We start from the raw sequence: 24,776 nt of genomic DNA, 5'->3' as shown, positions 1-24,776 counted from the left end.
CTAACCATGGACATCATCTTAGATGTTGTGATGTTGGAATCTTCCGTCTCGTTTTGTGAATAACGTCACAAAACGTTATTCACACGTTATTCACATGTTTTCATGTGAGATGTGAAAACGCGTCTTCAGTGGTCAAACTGATTTGATTCAGCGGTTTGACGGTTGGCTTTAAGGTTCGTTTGTCCCACAGGTGGCGCTGCTCTGAGGTTTCGGGTGAATCCGGACTAAAGCTGTGCTTCATGAAAACCATGTGGGCTTGTTTCATTGTTCACATGAGGTTATGAGAAGTGTGTGTGTGAGTGCACGTGTGCTGTTTGGTGGTTTTCTCAGCTAAATAAGGATCTAGGTCAGTGCATGAACCATTTCTGGATGATCAGAGACCAAACCGACCCTGGTGAAGCCCACTCCGAGGCCCTGGAAGCAGGACAGAGGGACGAGCCACCAGACACGCTTCTGACTCTGTGCGTGTGTGTGCACGTACACGTGCTTGTGTGTGAGGCAGCAGGACCGAGGGATTACACAGACCCCATTTTCTGGACTATCTTCAGCACTCGTGGCCTTTTTTCTAAAAATAGTCTGATCCAAATGGGGGACGGGACTCTCTGGGAGGAGGAGAAATCAAGGAAAGAGGACACGAGGAGACGCAAAGATCACAGTCATGAGAGTCGACTGTCGGCTCGAGTTGCTCTGTTTACAGCTAAGCTGAACATTTAGGTAGATGTGACGTTATTGCCCACAGTTACAGTTTTATTAATCTCATCTTCAGATGGGGAAACCCTGCAATGTCCCCTATAATCACTAGATGGCAGCAGAGGGATGTAGAAATCCTCATTCAAATCTTTTTCTTCTTTCTTTTTTCATTAGAGCAAAGATGATTATTCATTATGTCATAGATTGATCAGATTTGAACAGAAAAAAGTCTGAGAGCTGATTGGTTTAGTTCAGTCACAAAGTTTATCCTTTATGATCAGTTTCAGCATTTTTGAATGCGAATGTGATCCAGAGGAATTGAGAATACAGCAGATCTGAGTAATGTTCTCATTTATCTATGACTCACATGTTGTGTTTAAATTGCATTGTAGTTCTTTCATTCATCTTCTAATCATTCATTTTCTAATCCGTTATATCCGTTTCGGGGTCACGGGGCTGCTGGACCCTATCCGGCAACTTGCGGGCGAAGGGGACATCCAGCTCACCAATCTGTCGCAGGGCCACAATCACACACCCATGCACGCTCACATTCACACCTAGGGACAATTTAGAGTGACCAATTAACCCCATGAAGCATGTTCTTGGACAGTGGGAGGAAGCCCCGGAGAAAACCCATGCATGCACAGGGAGAACATGCAGACTCCACACAGAAAGATCCCCCAATGATGTTCTGGTTCAGGTTCTGGTTCTGTTTTTTTTCTCCTTTAACCTTCCAACAAACCATTTTTCTCCTCTATGATGCCTTTTAACTCTGAACATGTCGCAGGAACTTGTTTTTTTTTTTTTCCTGTGTTCAAAGTCTGATGAGGATATTGACGCAAACTGACTATAAAAACTTTTTACCCCCCACCAATTAAAAAAAAAAAAGCTTGTGTAGCAAAAAACAATATTTGTTGGTAAATTTTTATTCTGTGGTTCTGCTTTCATATGATGTGGTAATTACCTTGCAGTTACGTCTGCAGGTTCTCAGTTATCATGTCATGTTCTTGTAGGATTCTGTCTGAAAACTGAAGAAGCTTCTCAGATTATCCGCAAAACGTCTTTTTGATAAATCCAGTCATATTGCCCCGAAGAACAAAAGTTCACCTTGCAGTTTTCTGTTTGCAGCTTTAACAACTGTCTGTCTTTCAACTGAAAGGATTAATCTGGATTTATTCAGATAAACCTTTGGATATTAAATTGATAAATGTCTGTAATTAAACGTGTAAACTTCTAGATTTATATGTAAATCTCTAAAAATAAATGTAACTTTCTAGATTTAAATCTGTAACTTTTAAGCATGAAAACTTCTGGATTTATTAGTGCAAACTAGGCCTGCGCAATATACCGCACATTTATCGTTATCGCAATATCCAGCTCTGCAATCTGCATATCACAAAAGACGGCGAAAATCTCAATAAATCGTAAACCTTAAATGTGTATAAACAATCTTATGGCAGCTTGAAGCTTTTAACGAATCAAATAAATCCCTTTATGCATTTGACCAATCCGATGGACGCCTTCAAGTTGTTGACCAATCGGATGGAGGACTATTATCTTAGATGTTTGCCTCCTATGGAGTATAACTTTTAACTGTTGCAATGAAAGGGGAATGATGTTTTTGGTTATTTTGCTATTTGTTTACATACCGCAAATCATATCGTTATCACAATATTAATCTCTAATATCGCATATCGCAAGTTTTCCTCATATCGTGCAGCCGTAGTGCAAACCTTTGAGCCCATTCCTGTAAAATTGTGGATGTAAATGTTTAAACTTCTGTTCAAACAACATAGAACGCAATAGGCAATTACTAAACCAGACTAAACAGACAAGGCTAACTGTCACGGTGAGGGGGGCCCGAGAGCCGGTAGGACCCAGACGCAGAGACGGGAGGCAAACGGGCTCAGGACTAGAGGGTTTATTAACAAACAAAAAGCGCTGCCGAGCAGGATGACAAAATAAAACAAGACTTACTGTGGCGTGGCTAGAAACATGGAAGCATGGCATGAAGGGACAAAGACACATGAAGACGTAAGACGCTAAGAAGTTACGGACGTTAACGCTATGACAAGAAGACGTCAATGGACCAACACAAGAGGAAGGCAGAGACAAGACTTATATACAGACAGGGCAGATAAGACACAGGTGAACACGATCAGGGCAGATGGGGACCAAGGAAGTACAACTCAAGACAAGACAAGACAGGAACCCTTTCAAAATAAAACAGGAAACAGAACCAAATTAAAGCCGCAAGCGGCGTTGTATGGCCCGCAGACGCAACCCGCCTTCCACGCCCAACTCTACGCACTACCGCGGCCCTCTCCGCCCTCACCGCCCACAAATTAAAAGCTAATCAAGGCTGGATTTGCTCATAATGCTAACTATGCTAACTATGCTAATGTGACTAAAAGTCCTAGCATAGCGATCAGCATAATCAACTCTCTCAGAAAAACACATTTCCTAAAATGCTAATTATGCTAACTATGCTAGCTATGCTAATGTGGCTAAAAGTGCTAGCATAGCAATCTGCATCTTCAACTGACTCAGAAAAACACATTACCTAAAATGCTAATTATGCTAACTATGCTAGCTATGCTAATGTGGCTAAAAGTGCTAGCATAGCGATCAGCATCATCAACTGACTCAAAAAAACACATTTCCTAAAATGCTAATTATGCTAACTATGCTAGCTATGCTAATGTGGCTAAAATTGCTAGCATAGCGATCAGCATCATCAACTGACTCAGAAAAACACATTCCTCCATTGGTGAGAGTTATATGTCATAAGTTGCTAAAAAGCCCACTTTTTCCAAAATGGCGGCTTTTCTGTTGATTTTATCTCCATAGCAACCATTTTATGTTTTGGTCCCCTCGGGAGGACGAACAGATTGACGTCAGTTTCGGACAAATCGGTAAAAGTAAACTTTTTGTCGTCCTTAGCAACAGTGGTTTTATGCTAACCACGCCCACATTCCTTATATGTCCATATCCAGTGTTTTTCAATGTATTCAGTTTCAGGCATTAATGCATGCATTCAATTTTCACTGTATTGTATTGAAATGCATGGGAGTTATAACAGTGCGCCACTTTGCTAGCTTGCCACGCGCACGCCGTTCAAAATCTACAACTTCTAATTCCAACATTTTTTACACAGTAGCTTGCCATTGATGCCCAAAAAGTTTTGAGACGATCGAAGAAAATTCCAACGACAAGTTTACGTTTGAATCTGGTGGTTAGGGTGTTTTTTATAGAAAATTCAAGATGGCCGCCTTTTCCCGAGGTCAAAAGTCGACGAAACTCCAAAGGTGATTGTAAACTTACGCTAGGGACATGCGAGTCAAATTTCGTGAAAATCGCTCGAAAAAAAGTTCATTTTTCCATATCGTGTAAAAACGCGAAAAACTCAAAATGGCAGATTTTGGCACAAAATGGCCGCCAAACCGTAGGTCGTGTGGCCATCACGTAATGATTTCAAAACTTTCTTTGGATATACCCGACAAAGTTATCTGGGTTTCGTTAGCCGATTCTTAAAAATAAAATCCAAAAAATTTTTTTTTTGCCGAGTCAGCACTTTTTTTTGCGACGGTTTTTTGTTTACCACGGCCACATTCCTTTATCGATTTTGTCGTATGTGACATCGTTTTGTTCAGTGTGGGCCAGGGTATCGCATATTTCAGTTTCAGGCTATTCCGATAAAATATGTGCGAGCTAGCTAAAATGGCGACGGTTGCGAATTCGCCACGCGCACGCGTTTCAAATTCTACAACTTCTAATTCCAACATTTTGTCCACAGTAGCTTGCCATTGATGCCCGAGAAGTTTCAAAAAGATCGATAAAAATCCCTAGGACGAGTTTTCGTTTGTATACGTTACTAAAGGTGCTTTTTTAAGAAAATTCAACATGGCCGCCCCTTCCCAAGGTCAAAGGTCAACGAAACTTCTTTGGTTATTGTAGAATCAGGGTCTTGGCATGTGTGTGCAATTTCGTGACAATCGCTTAAACAAAAGTGTCATTTTCCCATATTGTCAAAAAACACGAAAATCGCCATTTCTCTGAGTTCGCCACAAAATGGCCGCCAAGCCGCAGGTCGTGTGGCCATCCCATAATAATTTCATAACTTCTTTGGGATATCTCCAACACGCCTGTTTTGGTTTCGTAACTGTATTTTGAAATATTTTTTTTTGGCCCCATAAGCGATTTTCGGCCCATTCATTTTTTTGACGGGATTGCTCGCCGTGATGTCATCATCGTGGGGGGGGTGACAATTTCTTTGCCGAAAATTCATTTTCAATTTATCCTAGGTGTGTGCCAATTTTGGTGAGTTTTCGGGTATGTGGTGGGGGTCAAATTTTGGCTCAAAGTGGAAGAAAGAAAGAAGAAGAATAATAATGAAACGAAGCAGAAACAATATAGAAGTTTTTGCAGTCAGGTGGCCTATGTATTTCAATGCGGCTTGTCTTTTACTATAGGCTGGGCATGTCTTTTTGGCTTTAAACCCGTCGTTTGAGGGCTTTATGAGGCGTTTTCGTGATTTTGTCGTCATTTTTGCGACTACAATTCTGTCGTTTGTGCGATGGTGTTGTGCGTGTGTGTGTGTATTTTTGTTGCGTTACACAATTGTCGTGTCGTTTTGTGCTTTGGGCGACTTTTGACCCCATTTTTTGGCGTTTTGACGCGTTTTTTTGACGTTTTGGACTTTTTGAGTGTTCGACCCTCGTACCAGTTACAATATGGTCCTTGCACTCTGTGAGTGCTGCGGGCCATAACAAGACAGAACAAGAACTAAAGCAAAAACCAAGACAAAACAAACTCAAACCATGACACTAACTTCCGGATTTAAACGTTTAAACCCTCTGGATTAAAACAAGTCAACATCTGGTTTAAACAACGTCCAGATTAAATCGTGTAAATTTTAGGATTTTAAACATGTCAATTTCTGGATTTACACATGTAAACCTCTGGATTTTATCCATGTGAACTTTTGGATTTTACATATGTAAACTTATGGATTTTAAGCATGGAAAATTCTGGATATTAAACGTGTACATTTCTGGATTTACCCACGACTGGATTATAAAGATGTAGCTTTTTGGATTTTAAAAATGTAAACCTCTGGATGATATCCAACTAAACCTCACTATTTTATCCATGTAAACTTTTGGATTTTATGTATGTAAACGTCTGGATTTTAAGCATGAAAAATTCTGGATATTAAACGTGTACATTTCTGGATTTACCCACGACTGGATTATAAAGATGTAGCTTTTTGGATTTTAAAAATGTAAACCTCTGGATGATATCCAACTAAACCTCACTATTTTATCCATGTAAACTTTTGGATTTTATGTATGTAAACGTCTGGATTTTAAGCATGGAAAATTCTGGATTCTAAACATGTTCATTTCTGGATGTTGAGCATGTAAACCTCTGGATTAAATCCATGGGAACTTTTGGATTTTATCATGTAAACTTCTCGATTTTAAAGATGTCATTTGCTGCATTTTAAACATACATTTTCTAGATTTTAAAGATTTAATTTTCTGTTTTTTAAACATGTAAACAGCTGCTTCACTGCTTTTATTATTAATGCTGGACCATAAAGGAGCTCGGCAGTTAAGTTTGCTTAAAAATAAAGTCTCACATTTCTCTGTGAGCTCCTTATGAACAGATTAGAGTACCTGAGGCTGACCCCCCCACCCCACACCCTCTGGCTGTGGGTGACAGTAATCTCCTCTCGTCCAATGGGAGCCGGAGCTGCTGATCTTTTAAGCTTCTTCCACGTTTCAAATCGGTCTCCTAATTGAAGCTCCACTTTTGGTTCAGACACTAACTCTTCTTTGGAGGGGGCGGGGCTCCAGGTATATCAGGTACCATCCTGCAGGACTGACAGGTCACTGAAGGTCCGTGGTGATGTAATGGTCCTTCGGAGGAGCTGAGGAACAACCGTGTAACAGACTGGTGTTTTCATCTGCCGCAGAACCCGTGTGCGTACAAACTGACCATCATTTCATCGCCATGTTTTCATCTGAACGTTTTTCCACTTAGAACCCACAGCCCTGTTGTTCTGTCTTAATTGTTCACATTCTTCTGCAAGATGTTCTCTAAAAAACAATGCAGTTTGATGCGTTTGAAGCATGGAAACGGGCCTAAATATTCATGCAGGGTTTCATATTCGACCCAACTTCCCACTTTGGCGTGGAGAAATAGCAAATGAGCACGCAACCAGCTGACAGATGAGTTTGTTCTAGAACATGTTCTGGTTCCTGAAGCTGAACCGCCTCATGTGGGATGTTGGTGGATCTCAATGCTGCTGCTGCAGCACTCAGGTCTTTAGGTGTTTTCAGGTGTTTTCTGGTTTGAAGACTGTTCATCTGACCCGAACACAGGACTCGTGATAACAGAACCAGACCTGCTGGTGTTTGTCACAGTCGGCTTGTCTATTTCAGTTCCTTGTTTCATCCCAACTCCATGCATGGCTCCTCCTGTACAGTTCTGAGACATTTGGATTGTTTGTTTTTAACGGTTTAAATTTCGTGATAGCTAAAAATGTTCAGTTTTACATTTTGAAAGTTGAGTTTTATAAATGAGCATTCAGAAGTTTCTGGGCTTCTTGTTTGTAGGATTTTCTGCTGTTTCTACATCAGCCTGGGTTCTGTTTTTCCGTTTTGATTTATTGATTTATTTCAAGCAATGTAGTCAAAGCAATAAAGAATTTACACATATTCATCAAACTCATTACAGAAATGTTGAAATGCATAGTTTAATAAGACAGAAAATAAAACAAAACAAAAAAGTCACTGAAATTACATTTTGCTTAATTAAATACAGTGATCAGTAACTAAAGTCAAGTAGAGTTTGATTTATTGCTTGAAAAGAAGTGGGAAGAAGCGAATTTATATAATCCCACCCCTACTGAGTTAATTCATTTTTTAGTTTTAATTTTTGTAATCCGGTTCTGATCCGATAGATTCTTTTCAAGTAACAAAATGATTGATTATCTTCGGAAACCATTCATTCACAATTTCAGTTAACAGTATCGGTAACAAATATGTAATAAGCATTGATTTTTCTCTGGGTTTTGGAGGTTCAGTTAACCAGGATCTTCTCTGGAGCTTAAGCTGTTTTAGAGCTGCTTTCTCCTCTGGATGTGTGATTGATCTGAAGCTGCTTCGGCTCCACATCAGTTGCTCTTTGGAGATCTCCAGATGAGGCTCCAGGCTGCGGCTCTGATTGGTGAGTCCTGTGGTCGTGTGCTCAGGCTGTGAGTCCTTCAGAGTCTGTTGGTGAGTGTTGGTGAGTCAGAGCTCAGTGTCAGTTTAACATGCAGCTTTGCTTCCTGTCATTTTTCTTTCTAATTGGATCCATAATGCAGCAGCCATGGGCCTTGAAGTGATAATGAAGGGCGGCCGGCGGCTCCATTCATGTCTGCCGCTGTGCTGAAGTGCGTGATCACAAAGCCTGAAGCTGCCTGCTGATGAGCTGATCCTGGGTCAGCTGGGCCGGGTGGCCAGCAGGGGTCAGCGGCGTGCAGCTGAACTCAGAGCAGTTTTTCTGCTGAGAGGTTATTTTTGACGGCAGCTTAGTGAGTGTGTGTTTTCTGTGGGAGACTTAGTGCCTCAGTGTGTTTCTGCTCTTCATCTCTGCTGGAGCTGCTCTCCTCAGCCTCCTCAGGTTGTATTCTGCTGCTTCCTCGCTTTGTGTTGTGTTGGACCTGCTGGACCTTCTCAGTCCTTGTTCCTGGATCTGTCTCTGGATGAGTGAGGCAGATTAGCTCAGATTAGTCTGACTCCTGTAGTGTTTTGCTGCTTTGAACTTTGCATTTCGGTTTTGCTTCTTGTCAACCTGACTTCAAATTTACTAACTATTTCTCTGCATTCTAAGCGATACAGAGAGAAAAAAATCCCAGCATCTGTTTGCATTTAGTCTCCAAACTTTAGGAAATAATCCCTTATATTGGATAAATAATGGACTAAAACAGATTATTTTAATTAAAATCTTACTAGAAAATCCCTTTTCTCCATGAGTATGGTGAACATCTGTTCCAGAGAGGCAGTTTTCGTTTCAGCATGATTTCTGGCCGTCTGTGGCCACAGGTCACTGCTGGAGATGACGAGATGTCTTCATGCTGTTTGAGTGATTCGACAGCCTGGTAGCCCATCCAGACACACAGGGTTAAAAGAAGAAAAAATTAACTTGGAGCAAAATGAAAAAATAAACTGTTGAGTCAAACTTTAACCAGTTACGTCCACCTGTAATTATTGACAGTGCTGGAGAGTAAACTGAAAAAAAAAACCCATTACTTTTCCAGTCATTTCAAATACATCTTTATTTACTTAGCAAGGTAAAAAAGAAAACTTAATGGGCAGGCCGTGTGACTCTGTTCTATTTTTTTATTTATGAAATTACGTCCCTTTATTTTGGGTGATCTAAAAACAGTTTTCCTCAGCAATTTGTGGCTTCATCCCTTCTTTTGTGGCTCCTTAGCTTTAAAGGAAATGGCTAATAATGATAAAAAAGATTGGCTTTGCAGTTTTGGTTAATTTTTTTAAACTAATTAAGTTTTGTCCTTTTTATATTTAGATTTATTTAGATTTTAATATATTGTTATAAGAAGAAGATTAAAGCCCATTCTACTGTCTTTTGCTTAACAACGTAGTGTAAAAAAAAAGTAAAAGGAGCTTTTTTTTCAAGAATTTTTTTTTTTTGTTCTTGCTATAAAAATAAACAGAAAAGTTTTTCAACAGCAAAATAATCTTAGTTGAAAGACGCACATCAATGAAAATCATGTTTTGGGTGATTTTAACATGTTGGATGACATCTATGAAAGAATTTAGGATTAAAACTGCACTTGTGAGTATTTCTTTGTTCAAATCGTTGTGAATTTAGGTGCAGATGAAAGAAGCTCTCTTTTGAAACGAAACAACAGGTTAAGAAGTCACACTGCCCTGATGCATCCACTTGCAGACAAATAGATGCATAACATCTTCATTTTCCTGATCTGAGCTGGTATCTGGCTCAAAGCTGTACAGCTGGATAGCTCCAAGATTGCTCGTCATTTTTGTTTCACTGGGAATGTTGGTTTTTATTTGTGAGGGGCTGTAAGCTAGCAGTGCAGAGTGTTAACAATGGGATGTTGAGATATCAGCTGAGGCTTACTTCCACACAAACAGTCCCGCCCACAATTAAGAGGGGAATTTCGAAAGAACCACTGCTGCTCTGCAGAAACAATGTCCTAGAAAACCACACAGGCTTTTTTGATTTAGGCTAAAAACTAAATCATCCTAATTAAAAAGAGGAAATATATAAGATTATAGCCTTTTAGTCTAATTTCCATTTTTAGTTCCTACAGTACAGGTTGATGGTCTCGAAGTAAAAAGACAAGTTAAATCAACGCAGAAAAGATAACAGAAGGCAGATAATAGAAACAACACAGATGGGGTTGTCAATAGAAAAATTATGAAGGTAAAAATGTGTCTTAATGGACGAGCTTGTAGGTTTGATGTGAGAACTGTGAAAACGTGTGCACCAATCATCTGCATCTGTGTGTAAAAATCTTGTGCTGTAAAGTCTGACAAACAATATCAGAACCGACAAATTCCCATTTGCATGTATTCATTTAGAGTTACAGTCTCAAATCTGTGATTACAACTGCTCAAATGTGCTCCAATCCATGGGCGCAAATCACTTGTGCGTTACAACTGCACCCTGACTTTTGATACATTCCTTGCAAGATACTTGTGTCAAAACTGATCTGTGTCCGATATTGGAACAAGGGGGGGAGGAGGGAGTCAACCAATCAGAGTGCAGGACTCAGAGAACTTGGTAAAGTCAGAAAGATCTTCACAGATTGGGACTTCCTGCTTCAATCTTCTGATAAACGATCAAATGTGACAGCAAGTATCTCAATCATTTTGTATTAACACAGAGAGAGAACTACAAATGCATTTCTGAAGAAAAGATTGTTTCTTTTCTGCACTTTTATTAGAAATGGTCTTTTCCAGCTGTAAATGCAGACATGCAGCAAGGCGCCTGCCAAGGGACCGTCAACAAAGTGCAACTTCCGTGAAAACATCATTCTGTGAAAATCAATCTCTCAAAAATGAATAAATGTCTACATTTATATGAGTTGGTAATGAAGACTTGTCAGCATATTCATGCTACAATCAATATTTTATGAGAAATTTCATCTTTAATGTATGTTATATAGTTTTTCACATTTTAAAGGCCTGTACACACCGGGACCGACGTTTAACGCCTCATGACTAAACAAGGGGCACCAATGTGAGTGTGCACACCGACGCGAAAAACGCCACGCGTAAAAGCGTTATTTTTTAAAAAAACGCCTCGGGTTTGTTTTTTTGGTTTGACGCGCCGCGTCAAAAACTATACAACCAATGAGAATGGCGCTTTTGCACACGTGTCTGGAGCTTCTGAAGTTACAGTAAAACACAACTTGGGGGGGCTCAAACACAAAACTGTCTCGCTGAGCACACATACCAGCGAAGAAGATAGACGCCAAGTAGCGTCTACTGCCGCGAAGAAATAAGACGAAGAAGATGCACTCACTGACGGACATTCTAAAATATCCCCGAAAACGCTCATGATACATTTTCAACTCTTGTACCAGTCGATAAAACTCCCCATGTTCTTCTCTTCTCGTAACTATGGGATGTACCCAATATCTACGTCTTTTCCGGCGTCTTTCATCATTCAACAGAACAATAATTTTTTTCATCGCTGGAACTGGAGCTAGAGCTATCGGTGCTGGAAATATTCATGTTTTCTTTGTTTGATTCTGACAATCGCGTAAATACTTGCTCTCTTCTTCTGAGTGAAAAGCGACTTTAAGAAGCGTAAAGTTGCGCAGCGCCACCTTGTGTACAGGGGTATTTCTGTTTTACATTAAGCGCCATCTAATGTCAGGGAATGAAATTGCATGTTCACTCGGCTCATCGTCAGGGAAAATCACCTGGGTGTGAACACAAAAAACGTGTTGAAAAACGCTGGCGAATATTCGTCCCGGTGTGTACGGGCCTTAAGAGAGATGATTCATAATAAAAGGTGCTCAATAGTTCTAAAGATACTAAAGCTAATGTCACCAAACATTCTGTACTGACTAATCATGACCCCATTGTCTTACTAAAGCAAAGATTGTCAGTAAATTACTTTGTTAGCTCCAGTATCTTTATTGAGCATTTTTCAGCAAACATGATCCATATTTAAAATTTAAAAAATTCTTAAAAATAAACAAAGGGAATCTTAAAATGTGAAGAACTATAAAAAATATATTATCTAACTGAATATAACTGTAGACATTTATTCATTTTTGAGAGATTGATTTTTACAGAATGATGTTTTCATGGAGGTTGCACTTTATTGACACTCGCTTGGCAGGCGTCTCGCTGCTGCCGTCTGCATGTACAGCTCGACTTCTCATTAAAAGGCAGGAAAACACTATCGTTTTTCTATAGAAATGCATTTGTAGTTCTCTCTCTGTGTTAATACAAAATGATTGAGATACCTGCTGCTACGTTTGAACGTTTATCAGAAGAGTGATTGAAGCAGGAAGTCCCAATCTGTGAAGATCTTTCTAACTTTACCAAAATCTCTGAGTCCTGCACTCTGATTGGTTGACCCCCCCCCCACTCTAACCCCCCCCCCCCCCCCCCCTCCAATATCGGACACAGATCAGTCAGACACAAGTTCCTCGCATAGAATGTGTCAGAAGTCAGAGCGCAGCTGTAGCGCAATTGTGATTTGAGCAGTTGTAATCACAGATTTGAGGTTGTAGCTCTAAATAAAAACATGCAAATGGGTTTCCGGTTCCGGGTTCCAGGACGGACGTGTGTGGCTCACGGCGGCTACACAACTATCTTCAACTGACTTATACGTTGATTTTCTATTTTACTGATATAGCATTATTTTTATTGATCATATACATGACTTTTAAAAGTAACATAATCTGCATATATTTTGGATAAATGATCTACATTTGCCATGTTGATTTCTAAAAGTAATTTTTTTACATAATTATTTAAGTAATTCATCTTTGTCATGTGCTTTATTGATACTTCAGGTTTCTTAATTCTGTCTGATTAAAACTAGGAACCAGATAATGATAAATCATGTAATAAAATGGTTACGGTATAACGGGGTGGGATTATATAAATTCGCTTCCTTCCACTCCCTTACAAGCAATATTTATTGATATGTCTAATTATCCTAAGTTTGATTCGTCATTGTATTTGATTGCTTGAAATGAACCATTTCAAATCAAATCAATTTGTCAGTTCTTATATTGTTTGTCAGACTTTTGACAAAGTAAGACAGATGCAGATGATTGGTGCACAAGTTTTCACATTCTATTTTACAAGTTCTCACATCAAATCTATAAGCTTGTCCATTTAGACACATTTTACCTTAATAATATAAAGGTAACCTTAATAAAAAAAAACACAACAGTGAATTTATAAACATAGAAGCAACAATTAAGAGGGAAAACAAACAGATACAATTAAAATGTATACAGAGGTGTGGTGGCAGTTTTGATTGCCCTAAAGCTATGATTTGATCTGTTTTGCTAAATCTCAGCTCAGAGTTGTCAGTTGTCTTATGGTTGTGGGAATTAAAATCCAGGTGGGAGATGCTCTGTAGGAGAACACAGCCTGACTAACGGCGCTCATCCTGAGGGGAACAGTGCAATCAACCCTGGAAACTGCTGTGGTGTTTTGTGATAAATGTTTGTAAAGGTGGTGGGCCGGGCCATGAAGGATTGCGTAAGTTAAATATGAGTCATGGTATTTGACGTAACTATCCCAGTCCAGCATGTTGTCTTTATTTTCAGTATATGACAGTGATGATGGGCTTTGCGCTTTCTGGCTAATACTTGTAGAGCTTGTTTGTGGAGTGTTTTTGTTATGTTGTCTGATGCCCAGCTGGATATGCAGTAGAACAAATATGATTATTGCAAGAAAGTACAGTTTAGAAGACTCGAGGGTTAAGTCGTTGCTTATATATCTAAAATTTGACGCGTTTCATTTAATTGTGTTAAGAGTTTTCTTGACATGGTGTTTAAAATCAAGCTGTGAAACTAAAATTACTCCAAGGTATTTGCATTTTGGGAACAATTGAAGTCTTTGACCCTGTACCATGATGATGAGATCTGATTTAGTACTTACTCTCTTTGAAAAGTACATGCAGACAGTTGTTGACACATTTAGATGCAGCTGTGATATCTGCAACCTTGTACTCACATTGTTCATGACGAATGTTACCTGTTGTGCATCTTGATCTTCTTTCTCTTTCGGCTTTTCCCACCAGGGGTCGCCACAGCGAATCATCCTTTTCCACCTCACTCTATCATGAACATCTTCTACTCTAACGTTAGCCAACTTCATGTCCTCTGTTAAGACATCCATATATCTCCTCTTTGGCCGTCCTCTTGCCCTCCTGCCAGGCAGCTCCATCTCCAACATCCTTCTACCAATATATCCACTATCCCTCCTCTGAACGTGTCCAAACCATCTCAGTCTGGCTTCTCTGACTTTGTCGCTAACACAGGCAACATGAGCCGTCCCTCTGATGTACTCGTTCCTTATCCTGTCTAACCTGGTCACTCCTAAGGAGAACCTCAACATCTTCATCTCCGCTACCTCCATCTCAGCCTCTTGTCTCTGTCTCACTGCTACCGTCTCTAACCCATAGAGCAGAGCTGGTCTCACCACTGTCTTGTACACCTTTCCTTTGAGTCTTGCTGACACTCTTCTGTCACACAACACTCCTGACACTTTCCTCCAACCGCTCCAACCTGCCTGCACTCGCCTCTTCACCTCTTTTCCACACTCCCCATCACACTGAACTGTTGACCCCAAGTACTTAAACTCCTGCACCTTCTTCACCTCAGCTCCCTGTAACCTAACGCTTCTACCTTGATCCCTCTCGTTCAGACACATGTATTCTGTCTTACTACGACTGACCTTCATGCCTCTTCTTTCCAGAGCAAACCTCCACCTCTCTAGCTGTTCCTCCACCTGCTCTCTACTCTCACTGCAAATTACAATGTCATCCGCAAACATCATTGTCCAGGGAGATTCCTGTCTTACCTCGTCTGTCAGCCTGTCCATCAGCATAGCAAACAAAAAGGGACTCAAAGCTGATCCTTGGTGTAGTCCCACCTCCACCTTGAACTCCTCTGTCTGACCTACAGCACATCTCACCACCGTCATACTTCTCTCATACATGTCCTGAACTACTCTGACATACTTCTCTGCCACTCCAGACGACCTCATACAGTCCCACAGCTCCTCCCTCGGCACCCTGTCATACGCCTTCTCTAAATCTACGAACACACAATGCAGCTCCTTCTGACCATCTCTGTACTTTTCCATCAACATTCTCAAAGCAAAAATGGCATCAGTGGTGCTCTTACGGGGCATGAAACCATACTGCTGCTCACAGATCTCCACCTTCTTCCTAAGCCTGGCTTCCACTACTCTTTCCCACAGCTTCATTGTGTGGCTCATCAACTTTATTCCTCTCTTATTCCTCACCTGTTGTGCATCTTGATGTTTGTTTTATATCTAAACATATATAACAACATCATCAGCATGTAACTGACAGGTTACAGTTGCTGGACAGCAGCTTCCCAGATCGTTATTGTACAGGCTGAACCACAGTGGGCCTAGGATGGAGCCTTGTGACACTCCAAGAGGGTTGTGGATTTAGTTTGATGAGCCTTGACACACTGTAACCTTAATGTGAGATACAAATCCATCCATGAATTATCAGAAAAAGTTGAAACGAGGGAGTTTTTTTAACAGTATCTGGTGGTTGACCGTTTCATAAGCTTTTGTGAGGTCAAGAAAACCTGCATCAAGCTTAGATTTTATACTCTCTAGAAGGAGGCACACACTTGTCTCTGTTGAGTGATGTTTTATAAAACCAAATTGCATGCTGCAGAGCATCTGGCTTTTATTTAGATGTTGTATGAGTTGTTCTGCAACCAATTTCTCAAGTATTTCTATCACTGAGGGAAGGATGCTGATCGGTCCATAATTACTCGTTATTGTTGGGTCTCCAGATTTGAGGATTGGTGTGACAACCCCACTTTTCCAAGAGTCTGAAAATACTCCTTTGTTTAAAGAGTCATTATTCATGTCTGTAATTGGTGGGAGAAGAGGTTGTTTGGGAGTTTAAGAAATAATGTATCCAAACCATATGTGTCTTTAGCTGTAGAGTTTTTAGCAAGTTTTTGCAATGTCCTTCAAATCCTGGACTATAGTGTCGTTAATCTGCAACTCTTTGGTTTCTGCTTGTGTGATACTGTTACTTGTCATTTTTTTAATGCTTGTCCAGATTTCTTTAGTATTACCTTTAGCATTGGCAATAGAATTTATAATAAAAGTGTGCTTTTGGATTCCTAAGTGCTTTCACCCCCTTATTACTAAGTAAGACAAATATCTGTCTATCATGCATAGTTTTATGTAAGAGATATCTTGATAGCATGATCTCTCTGTTACATCTGAGTCCATATGTTGTCATTTAACCAGAGTAAAGTTTTCTTTATGCCAGGTTTATGATCTATATAAGAATTCTTGGTAAGACCATTTTTCATTCCCCACTGGCAGATTTAGTTTGACTAATTTAAAGAACATTTTTGAAGTTTTAAGAATTGTTTTTACCTAATTCTTGGAAGACTCTTTTTGCAGTTCAGTGTCTAGTTGCTGTTCAGAGATTAAAGAGGTAAAGAATTACATTTAAATGTATTAATTAAAAAGTCTTCACCAAAGTTGTCATATTTATCTTTGATAAATTATGGCAGTGAACCGTGAAGTCATTATGATAAATTATGTTGGGAGGGGAAAATTCAACCCAACACGGAAAAATACATTCATCTTCTGAAATAATTTTTTTTATATCAAATATTTATTTCTTATTTTCGAAGGGGATGTTTTCCTTGTGTAGCAAGCCCCCTAGTGGTTATAAAGGAGAACTACCGTGGCTCCAGTTATCTTGGTTTTCCAGTGAGTTTCATTCCAGAAGCTGCTCTAATCATTTACAGGTCTAAACTGTCTGTAAACTCTTTTTCAGCATTTTTCCATTTTTGATGGAGTAATGAAAATTTAATTAATCTGACACACAGCTCTGTAATTCATAACATGAATGGTGTTTTTGTGCCTTTTTTTTTCAATTGGTTTGTTCACATAGACAGAAAAGTAACTTATGGAACAAGTGCAGTTGTTGGGAAAAGAACAGTCGGCTAATTTCACAATAGTTATTTATGTTTTCAGGCTTTTACATCAAAAGATAAGCTCATAGATGGTCTGATCTCTCATGCTGCACTGCTGACCACTTTCATCTAAAACCCTCTTTTAAGACCCGCCCACAAGCATCCATTTGCTGAAAAGTGCAGGACCTTAGTTCGCTTCTTTTTATAGAGGTTCACGCAAATCTTATTATCATATACTTTGCATTGAATGGTCAGCAGGTGGCGCTAGAGTGCAATGGCACAGTGGTGGTTGTGCTTGAACAAAGACATTACCACGGCAATCAGGTTCAGATTTGTTCAGAATTCAGGAATCATTGGATCTCTGCAGAAATGAAATAAACTTTTTGGGGGCAAATTTATTTTAAGCTTTTTTTATATTTTATTATTACATTTAAGAAAATAAAGGTTTTTAAACTAAAAACAATTGACACAACAGCTAATTAGTTGTTCTGTAACCAAATGAGAACTAGTATAATTTTGAAACAAAAATGAGCTGCATCAAAATGACAGAAATGGAAAAAAAAACAACATAAAATGTGAGTTAATTTCTTTGGTGGGATCCGTTTATTGCCTGGGTTAAGGGTTTCGGTACTCTGGTCTGAGATAATCAGCTGTTTAATCAGCTGTAAATCCAGCAGTTAATCAGCTGCTGTTTAATGCTGCTCCTCTGGAGCCTCGTCTGTTGTCGTGGCAACGGGGCTTCATAATTAGACGGCAGCCGTGCTGCGTTTACTGTCTGATGGCACCGTTTGTGTTTATGCTTCTGCAGAGAAAGACAGCTGCGGTCCCCAGAAGACGTTTTTGGACTCTGAATTGGAGCCCAGCGCAGTCCTATGTTCAAAGAGGCAACAAACTGGAAGCTGGAATAACCAACGATGATGCATTCAGGAAAAAACTGACTCACAGTCGCACTCTGATCATCTTTTCATTTTGATTTTGTCGATTTTTAGACTATTTAAAAAAACCTCTATCGTTTTTTTTAGGACATTGTATCTGCAGAGCGGCAGTAGTTCATTTGAAATTCCGCTCTGAGTCATTGGCAGGACCGTTGGTGCAGAGCACCCCCCCCCCCCCCCCTTTCCCTTCACCCATAACCGAGAGCTTTGTTTACACACTCTCCCCCTAGCTTACAGCATTACCGGTGCAACAAAAATGGCGAGCAATATTGAAAACAAAAAACTTACATGGATCTATTTTTCTGCAAGTTGATGCATCGGAATAGATTTTTTTTTTTTTCATCTGCTCCTGATTCACAACATTTTGAATGAAAAAAGAATACTCTTTTTCTTAATATATTTTCATCAGAATTGGTCTTTAATAAAATGTAGATGAAGGTCAATAAAGGCCTCACAGACACCTGTGCAGGGTCACGCTGACTCTCCTCCCTCCTTAAGTGCTTCAATTATTTACTGATGAGCTGCAGGCTGAAAGTGAAGAGGAGGAGCTAAAAATAGGTTTCCCTGAAGTCAATCAGGTGATTATCCGTCTGCTGCTCTCTGATCGTAAATGTTGATGTGACGCTGCTGTCACTGGTGACGATGCTGGGGATGAAAGTTTCTGCAGACAAACGGTGACTCGCTGGTAAAAAAAGTAACGAACTAAACTCAGATATGAACTCAAAGTTGAAATACAGTGATTTTGTGATTTTTAAAAAAAAAAAAAAAAAAAAAAACTTTATGTAATGAAATCTTTGACGAAAGAGTCTATTCTTATGGAGGAAGCAGACTTTTAATCCAGATCTTAATCCATTCAGGAAGAAAACCAAGTAGAACGCCAAAGAAACAAGTACAAACCGACTGAAACAAAATCAAATTAAAACACGTCCCATCGGGCGACGAGTCACCTGCTGCTCAGCAAGTACAGATCATCAAAGCGTCTAAATTAAATACAAAGAAATACATTTGTGCATAAACTGATTGATTCAATATTTATTCTGTATTAATTTAAAATGTCAAACATCTTGATTTGTGCTATAAGATTTCACAGTATTATTTCTTATAACATTTAACTTTTCATAGAAAACTTGCTGCTCAGTGGCATTTACCAGAACATTTTTTATTTTCAAAGAAAACAAACATCTATTGTGAGCTGTTTTGAGTGTGAACACAATAAAAGATGTTGATCCAGAACCTTCTGACAATCGGAACCACATGGATTTTGTCTGTTTTTTTTTTATCTTCGTTCAGAGTAGGATCGTTGGTGTTTAGTTCAGGGTTTTTTGTGTTTGTATCGTTTTTCTGGAGTTTTGTTTTTGTGTGTTTTTGTTCTCTTGTGTCGCTGCGGAGTCTTCTGGAGTTGGTATTTTAGGGGATTGATGGTGGCGCGGAGCAGGGATGCTCATGTTTCCTGTCTGGATCACATGTGCGCACGCTGAGCGGTGACTCACGAGAACGCTGCTGCTCCGCATCAGAGGAGCCGTCGTCACAGTCTAATTGCTGAAGTGAGGTTTTGTTGAAGGCGGTTGTGGCTTTAATTACAGTTGTTTGTGTCAGGATGGAAATGACGGCTTCCCACTGTTGTGCTGCTGCCCCCTGGGGAGAAAGCCCACACACTCTGTTAGGAAAGGTCCTTAAGAAGCAACTGTTTGCTTTTTAAAACTCCTCTGCTGCAGATTTGGAACATTTGTGTTTTGGTCCAGTGTTTTTAGGAAAACCTGATTAGTCCGAGTACATCTTCTTTATTTTCTGAAAAATGAATCTACATTCCAGCATGGTGTCAAAGCTCCTAAGACGTTTCACAGAGGTCATGTGCAGGAGATATTTTAGAATTGCAGCCCCTCTTCTGATTTCTAATCTAAAATGTGTTCACAGTCGTGTTTGTCATCTGCACTAGAGGTTTATAGTCTACACTTTGCAGCAAGTCGGGTAGGTTTTGTTTTTTGGAGTGGAGATGCGTGCTTTATGTGTCCTTCTTGACTTTTTTGAAACTTTTAAAGCCCCACTCTGATTAAAATTGTGTTTTTGAAATGTATTTCTTCATTCAAATTGTTTGCCTTTGATTTAAAAAAAAAAAGGGAAAAAAAACTTCCATGGGCGACCCTTGGCTCCCTGCTTTGAGCTCTCAGCAACGGGTAGGGGGGCGGGGTTGCTCTGTGCCATTAGTCCCAACTACAACGCAGAGGAAAAATTGAAATGAAATATTGAAACTATGTCCTAGAAAACGACAGATGTTTGATTTTGTTTAAAAACTGCATAATTATAATTAAAATACCAATAGGAACACTTTTACAATAGATTTAAGGATGATCAGAGTGGGACCTTAAAGTACTCACAAGACAATATATAAATACATTTTAGAATATTTCTGAGGAAGCTTTTGAGCATTTATTTTTCCATTTTCCTTTTTACATAATTATCTACTTTGTGTATTTTTGAGTGATGGGTATCGGACAGGGCTACACGGTGAAGCAGTGGTTAGGACTCTCGCCTCACACGGAGAAGACCGTGAGAATTGGCCTTAAGTGTGAATGTGTGTGTGATTGTGTATCCCTGCAACAGACTGGTGACCTTTTCAGGGTGTACCCCGCTTTCACCCAACAGTAGCTGGGATAAACTACAGGAGCTCGATGTCTCCAAAAAGATTTCATCGGGTTCAGAGGATGGATGGATGGATGGATACTGAACAACCAAATTTCTCCTGATGGGATAAATGAAGTATTATCTATTCTATCTAGAGATTGCCTTCTCTGAAGGTCTGATTTGTGTGGCCCCTGGGAGAGCTTTCCTGAACTATGGTTCAGACCAAACCATAAGTGTGCATTCACAGCAAGCGTTAATGATTGTTCTACTTCCGTTACAACATGGGAAACGAGGCGTTCAGGTGTGAATAGAAACTCTGGCCCGGGACCAAGCCAGCGGACTGAGTCCTGCCTTGAAGAGGTGGTCTTGATCCACTTTCAGAAGGATAATTGAAGTGTCACACACTTGTAATGAAGACGAGATGCTATCGTATGGTCCCCTTACGCCACACTCTAGTCCTTAGAAAAGTGTGAGTACTCGCTCATCATCGAATGCTGCGTGCATGAGGTGTCCGGTTAGGACGCCCATACAAAACTGCGCTGAACCCCACATTGCCTCCCAATGAGAAGAGGCAAAATGAGGCAAATGATGTCGGCTGTAACAATCGGAGGGAATAACAAAAATATGGAGTAGAGGTGAAAGAAAGTCTGTTAGACAGAGACGAGCAGGACTGCCTTGTTTTGGTTTCTTTCTGATCCTGATCCTCGTCAGCTTAGCTCTGGGCAGTACCACGTCAAAGTGTGGTTCTTGAAAGCTAATTACTTTTTCCTGATGGATTAGTCCACTTTTGCCTTTCATTCCTTCTTAAAATCAATCCAAACTAAATAAAGATGCATGTTTTTTCAGGAGTTAACACTTTTTTAAATGGAGTCCACAAAATGTTGACGTGTTCTAAACTTCTACTACCAAAGTTCTACTTTTCTAAAAACTGGGGGTCAGGCTGGCTGTGACTCAGAGGACTGGGGGGGTCCAGTGGTCCTGAAGCTTTTTGCAGGACTGTGCAAGTTTCAGACATTTTCGGAAGCATGGATCCTCACGTTTGTGTCTAAAACTTACGGTTCTGTAAAACGCTCCACGCTGTGGTTTCGTCACGTGGAACTAACTCACTCGCTGTCTGTCTCCACGTCAGCATGGACACCTTTTTCCGCCGGCACTTTAAGAGAAAAGACGCTACCCTGCAGGTGAATGCAGAGGTCGGTGCCTGCCGCCAGCGCCGGCCCAGCGTGGCCGTCCCCACCAGCAAGGCCCGGCGCAGGTCTAGCGTCGGACTGCCTTCTTCAGCTCTGACCAGGCGGCGGCGCTCCAGCGTCCAGCTGCAGCCAGAACAGCACAGCGCAGGTGGGGGGAGGGTAGTGAACACAGCTCTGCGTAGCAGGTGGACGGGACAGAACCGTAGACGCTCCAGCACCACCACCCCAGGACTGAACCCGCGGTTCGCCGTGCGCCGGAAGAAGGTGGGGAAGCTGCGGACCATTGACACTCACTTGCTGGGGCCGTCCATGCTGCTGGCCAGCCTGATTCAGATGGCTGAAGAGGATGAGGAGGATGGGGACCTAGTGGAGGGGCTTCCAGCTGGGGAACAGCAGGTGGAGGTGAGGGGCGGGGCCAGCAATGGGAGGACACATTCCTGTTCCAGCAGCATCCACTCAGATGGAGATGACAGCAGTGAATACTCCAACAGCAGCCAATCAGAGAGCAGCCAGCTCTCAGAGGCGGAGCGTTTACCTGAGGAGGCGGAGGAAGGCTCTTGCTCCCCACCTCCAACACCTTGCTCCCCCTCCACACTGGAAGTGCTGAGAAACCCCCCAACACTGTCGACATCGCGGCCCCTGATCCGGGCTCCCCGCTGCCTCCGCAGAAACTCCTCTCAGGTGTTTGTGGGAGATGCTGCCCCCTGCAGGTGCCTTCAACCCTCCACCCTAAGAAAGAGGAGGAGGAGGATCTCCACCATTTCAAGAGCTGGGAGCCCCTGGCCAGGAAGAGGCCACCCATTGCCCAACCGCAAGAGCTCAGTGTATTACCTCAACCACCCGGCCCTCTGCAGGGGCCCCGGAGCCCTCAGCCCGCTGGGAGCCGAATGCTACGACTCGGGGCTGGAAAGTCTGAGTGCCTTTCTGCTGTATGTAGCCGAGCTGTTCTTTTACTAAAGCTCAAACAGAAAATAGGCTCTCAGACGATGACAAATACATCTTACTTTTCCATAAAAACCTCTTTGCCCTGATTTATCGTTACGTTACACAGACTCCACCCACTCCAGCTTTAAAGTAAACATACAAAAAGGCATTTTAATCTTGTTTGAGAAGCATGAGGGGGTGACTTTAGATCCAGCAGTGAAACAGTGCAGCCTTGATAGCTAGGTTTCCATATCAAACACATTTCTGCAAGTATTATCAAATGTATTCATGTTGGACCACAGAAATGATTTTAAAATGTCACACATGCTCCTGACACTGAGGCATACAGGTGGATGAAAGGAGGTGATGGTGTCTATTTGAGGTGTAGAAAACTGAAAACCTAGATCGAGTCAAATAAATCTGTTGGAAAAGCAAAATGTGTGACTGACCGCAGACTGAGAACCTGCAGGTTCCCTTCACTCTCCTCTTGTTTCGTCCACAGGAAAGCCATCGCAAAGTCTGGCCTGCCGCACATGGCAACCCAGCCCAATGTGTCGACGTCCGGGCAGAGCGATTTACCGCAGCTCAACAGCACCATCGACTGGAGCGTGAGTAAAGTTGCCGTTTCTTCAGCTGTCTGAGAAAAGTCCAGGACTGCTTTGTGCAGTTTCTGTGTGGGTCTGCAGCTCTTATGCTGATGAAACCTGCTGTGATGTGTGCATGCATGGGATAAAGTGTGCAGAACGGCGTCCTGCAGAATCTGACGGCTGTCCAGTGGGGGGAGGTCTGCTGCTTCTTTGATACTGACTAAACTGACTTGAACCTTATTTCATTTTATTTAACCTTTAACCATTTTGGCATTCAGAGCAGCCAGCAAAGTAAGCATCACATTGTACAAGGAAACCCGTTTCCTAACTGTGCATATGACAATAAACCACCTTTGAATCCTTTGAAACCCGAGAGCTCTGCAGTGATGAACGGATGCCGGAGGAGCTGATTGGTTCACATCCGTCATGTGATTTATTGTTTTCAAGAATTATTTGATTTATGGAAGTTTTTACAAAAACTTAAAGATACTGGTAAAATCCTGAATTATTTTCCTTTTTGAGTTCTGAGTTGAAACAGTTTAATTAAAAAGGAAAAAAATTAAACTTATTGAATTGAACAGAACAAATGCAAACATTAAAATTAAAATACAAGCCACGTTTAACCTAAAAAAAATTGCAAGAATTTTAAAGGATAATTTGTCATGAATTTATAATGTATGCCGTTTGGTTCAAATTAAATATTCAAATACTAAATTAAATAATTGGACCACAGATCATGGCGGCGCTGCTCTCTTATGTGATTTCATCGGTATTCTCCATGCAGGATCGTGAAAATGTTTGTGCTTGCAGGAGAACGCCCAGTACGGGGAGCACATCTGGTTTGAAGCTAGCGTTTCCGGAGACTTCTGTTACGTCGGGGAGCAGTCCTGCATCGCCAAATCTCAGGTGGGTTCTGGTCTCAGTGGGAGTCCAACAAAGTCTCCTAAAGAGAAAACCTAAAACCTGAATTTTTAAGAATAGTGAGATAGGAAAGAAGCTTCACTACAGACTTTTGCCTTTAAAACTAAAACCAGATCACAGAACAATGCAGTAGATAAACAGGTGAGACACAATGTAAGGGGCAGGGATGCTGCACAACAAAGAGGTTATGTTTTCAGGCCTATACGAAGAAAAGTGAAAATAATTATTTTACAGCAGAAAAATATGTTAGTCAAAATTCTGCAAGTTCTCACATTTAGAAAGATCAATTTAGTCTTTAATATCAAACACTTCAACTGTGAAAGACAAAATGTAAAATAAGAATCCTAAATCTTATACTTATTTTATGCACCATTATACAAATTCTTTACAAATCAAACAATGCGATTTCCTGGATTGTTTTTTTTTACATTTTTTCTCTTTTAGTTGGAGTGTTTTTGATGAACATTGTAGACTTTTTATGGGATTACTCGAAGAATTGGTGGTTGACAAATGTAATTATTATTTTTTTTCCATCTGGAGTTCACAGAAGTACTGCACTGCAAAAACAGGCCCCTTAGAAATAAGTCAAACATTCCTACCCCAGTGGCAGATTTGTTTTTATATAAACAAAAAAATATTTTGCCAATGGGGTAAGAAAAACAGTTTTGTCTAGAAT

The 24,776-nt window shown here is 40.7% G+C and overlaps 1 protein-coding gene across 8 annotated transcripts in view; it reads left to right on the top strand.

The window, feature by feature from the left end:
• Positions 1-24,776, top strand: part of dgkzb (diacylglycerol kinase, zeta b) — a 62,356-nt gene that overhangs the window by 14,344 nt on the left and 23,236 nt on the right. For 4 of the 8 annotated variants that reach the window (XM_078948962.1, XM_078948963.1, XM_078948961.1 and 1 more), the window contains exons 2-3: positions 23,095-23,200; positions 23,990-24,085. In XM_078948962.1, coding sequence (XP_078805088.1) covers positions 23,095-23,200; positions 23,990-24,085 — 202 coding nt within the window. Of the gene's footprint in view, positions 1-8,252; positions 8,365-18,391; positions 18,435-20,652; positions 22,598-23,094; positions 23,201-23,989; positions 24,086-24,776 lie in introns of those variants that run through there. The other 4 variants (XM_023956007.2, XM_023956005.2, XM_078948964.1 and 1 more) reach the window with 3 other exon arrangements.

This window comes from Oryzias latipes, chromosome 6 (assembly GCF_053564925.1).
Source record: "Oryzias latipes strain Hd-rR chromosome 6, Olatipes_Hd-rR_3.1".
Lineage (NCBI taxonomy): Eukaryota > Metazoa > Chordata > Actinopteri > Beloniformes > Adrianichthyidae > Oryzias > Oryzias latipes.
This window is presented reverse-complemented; position numbering and strand designations above follow the sequence as displayed.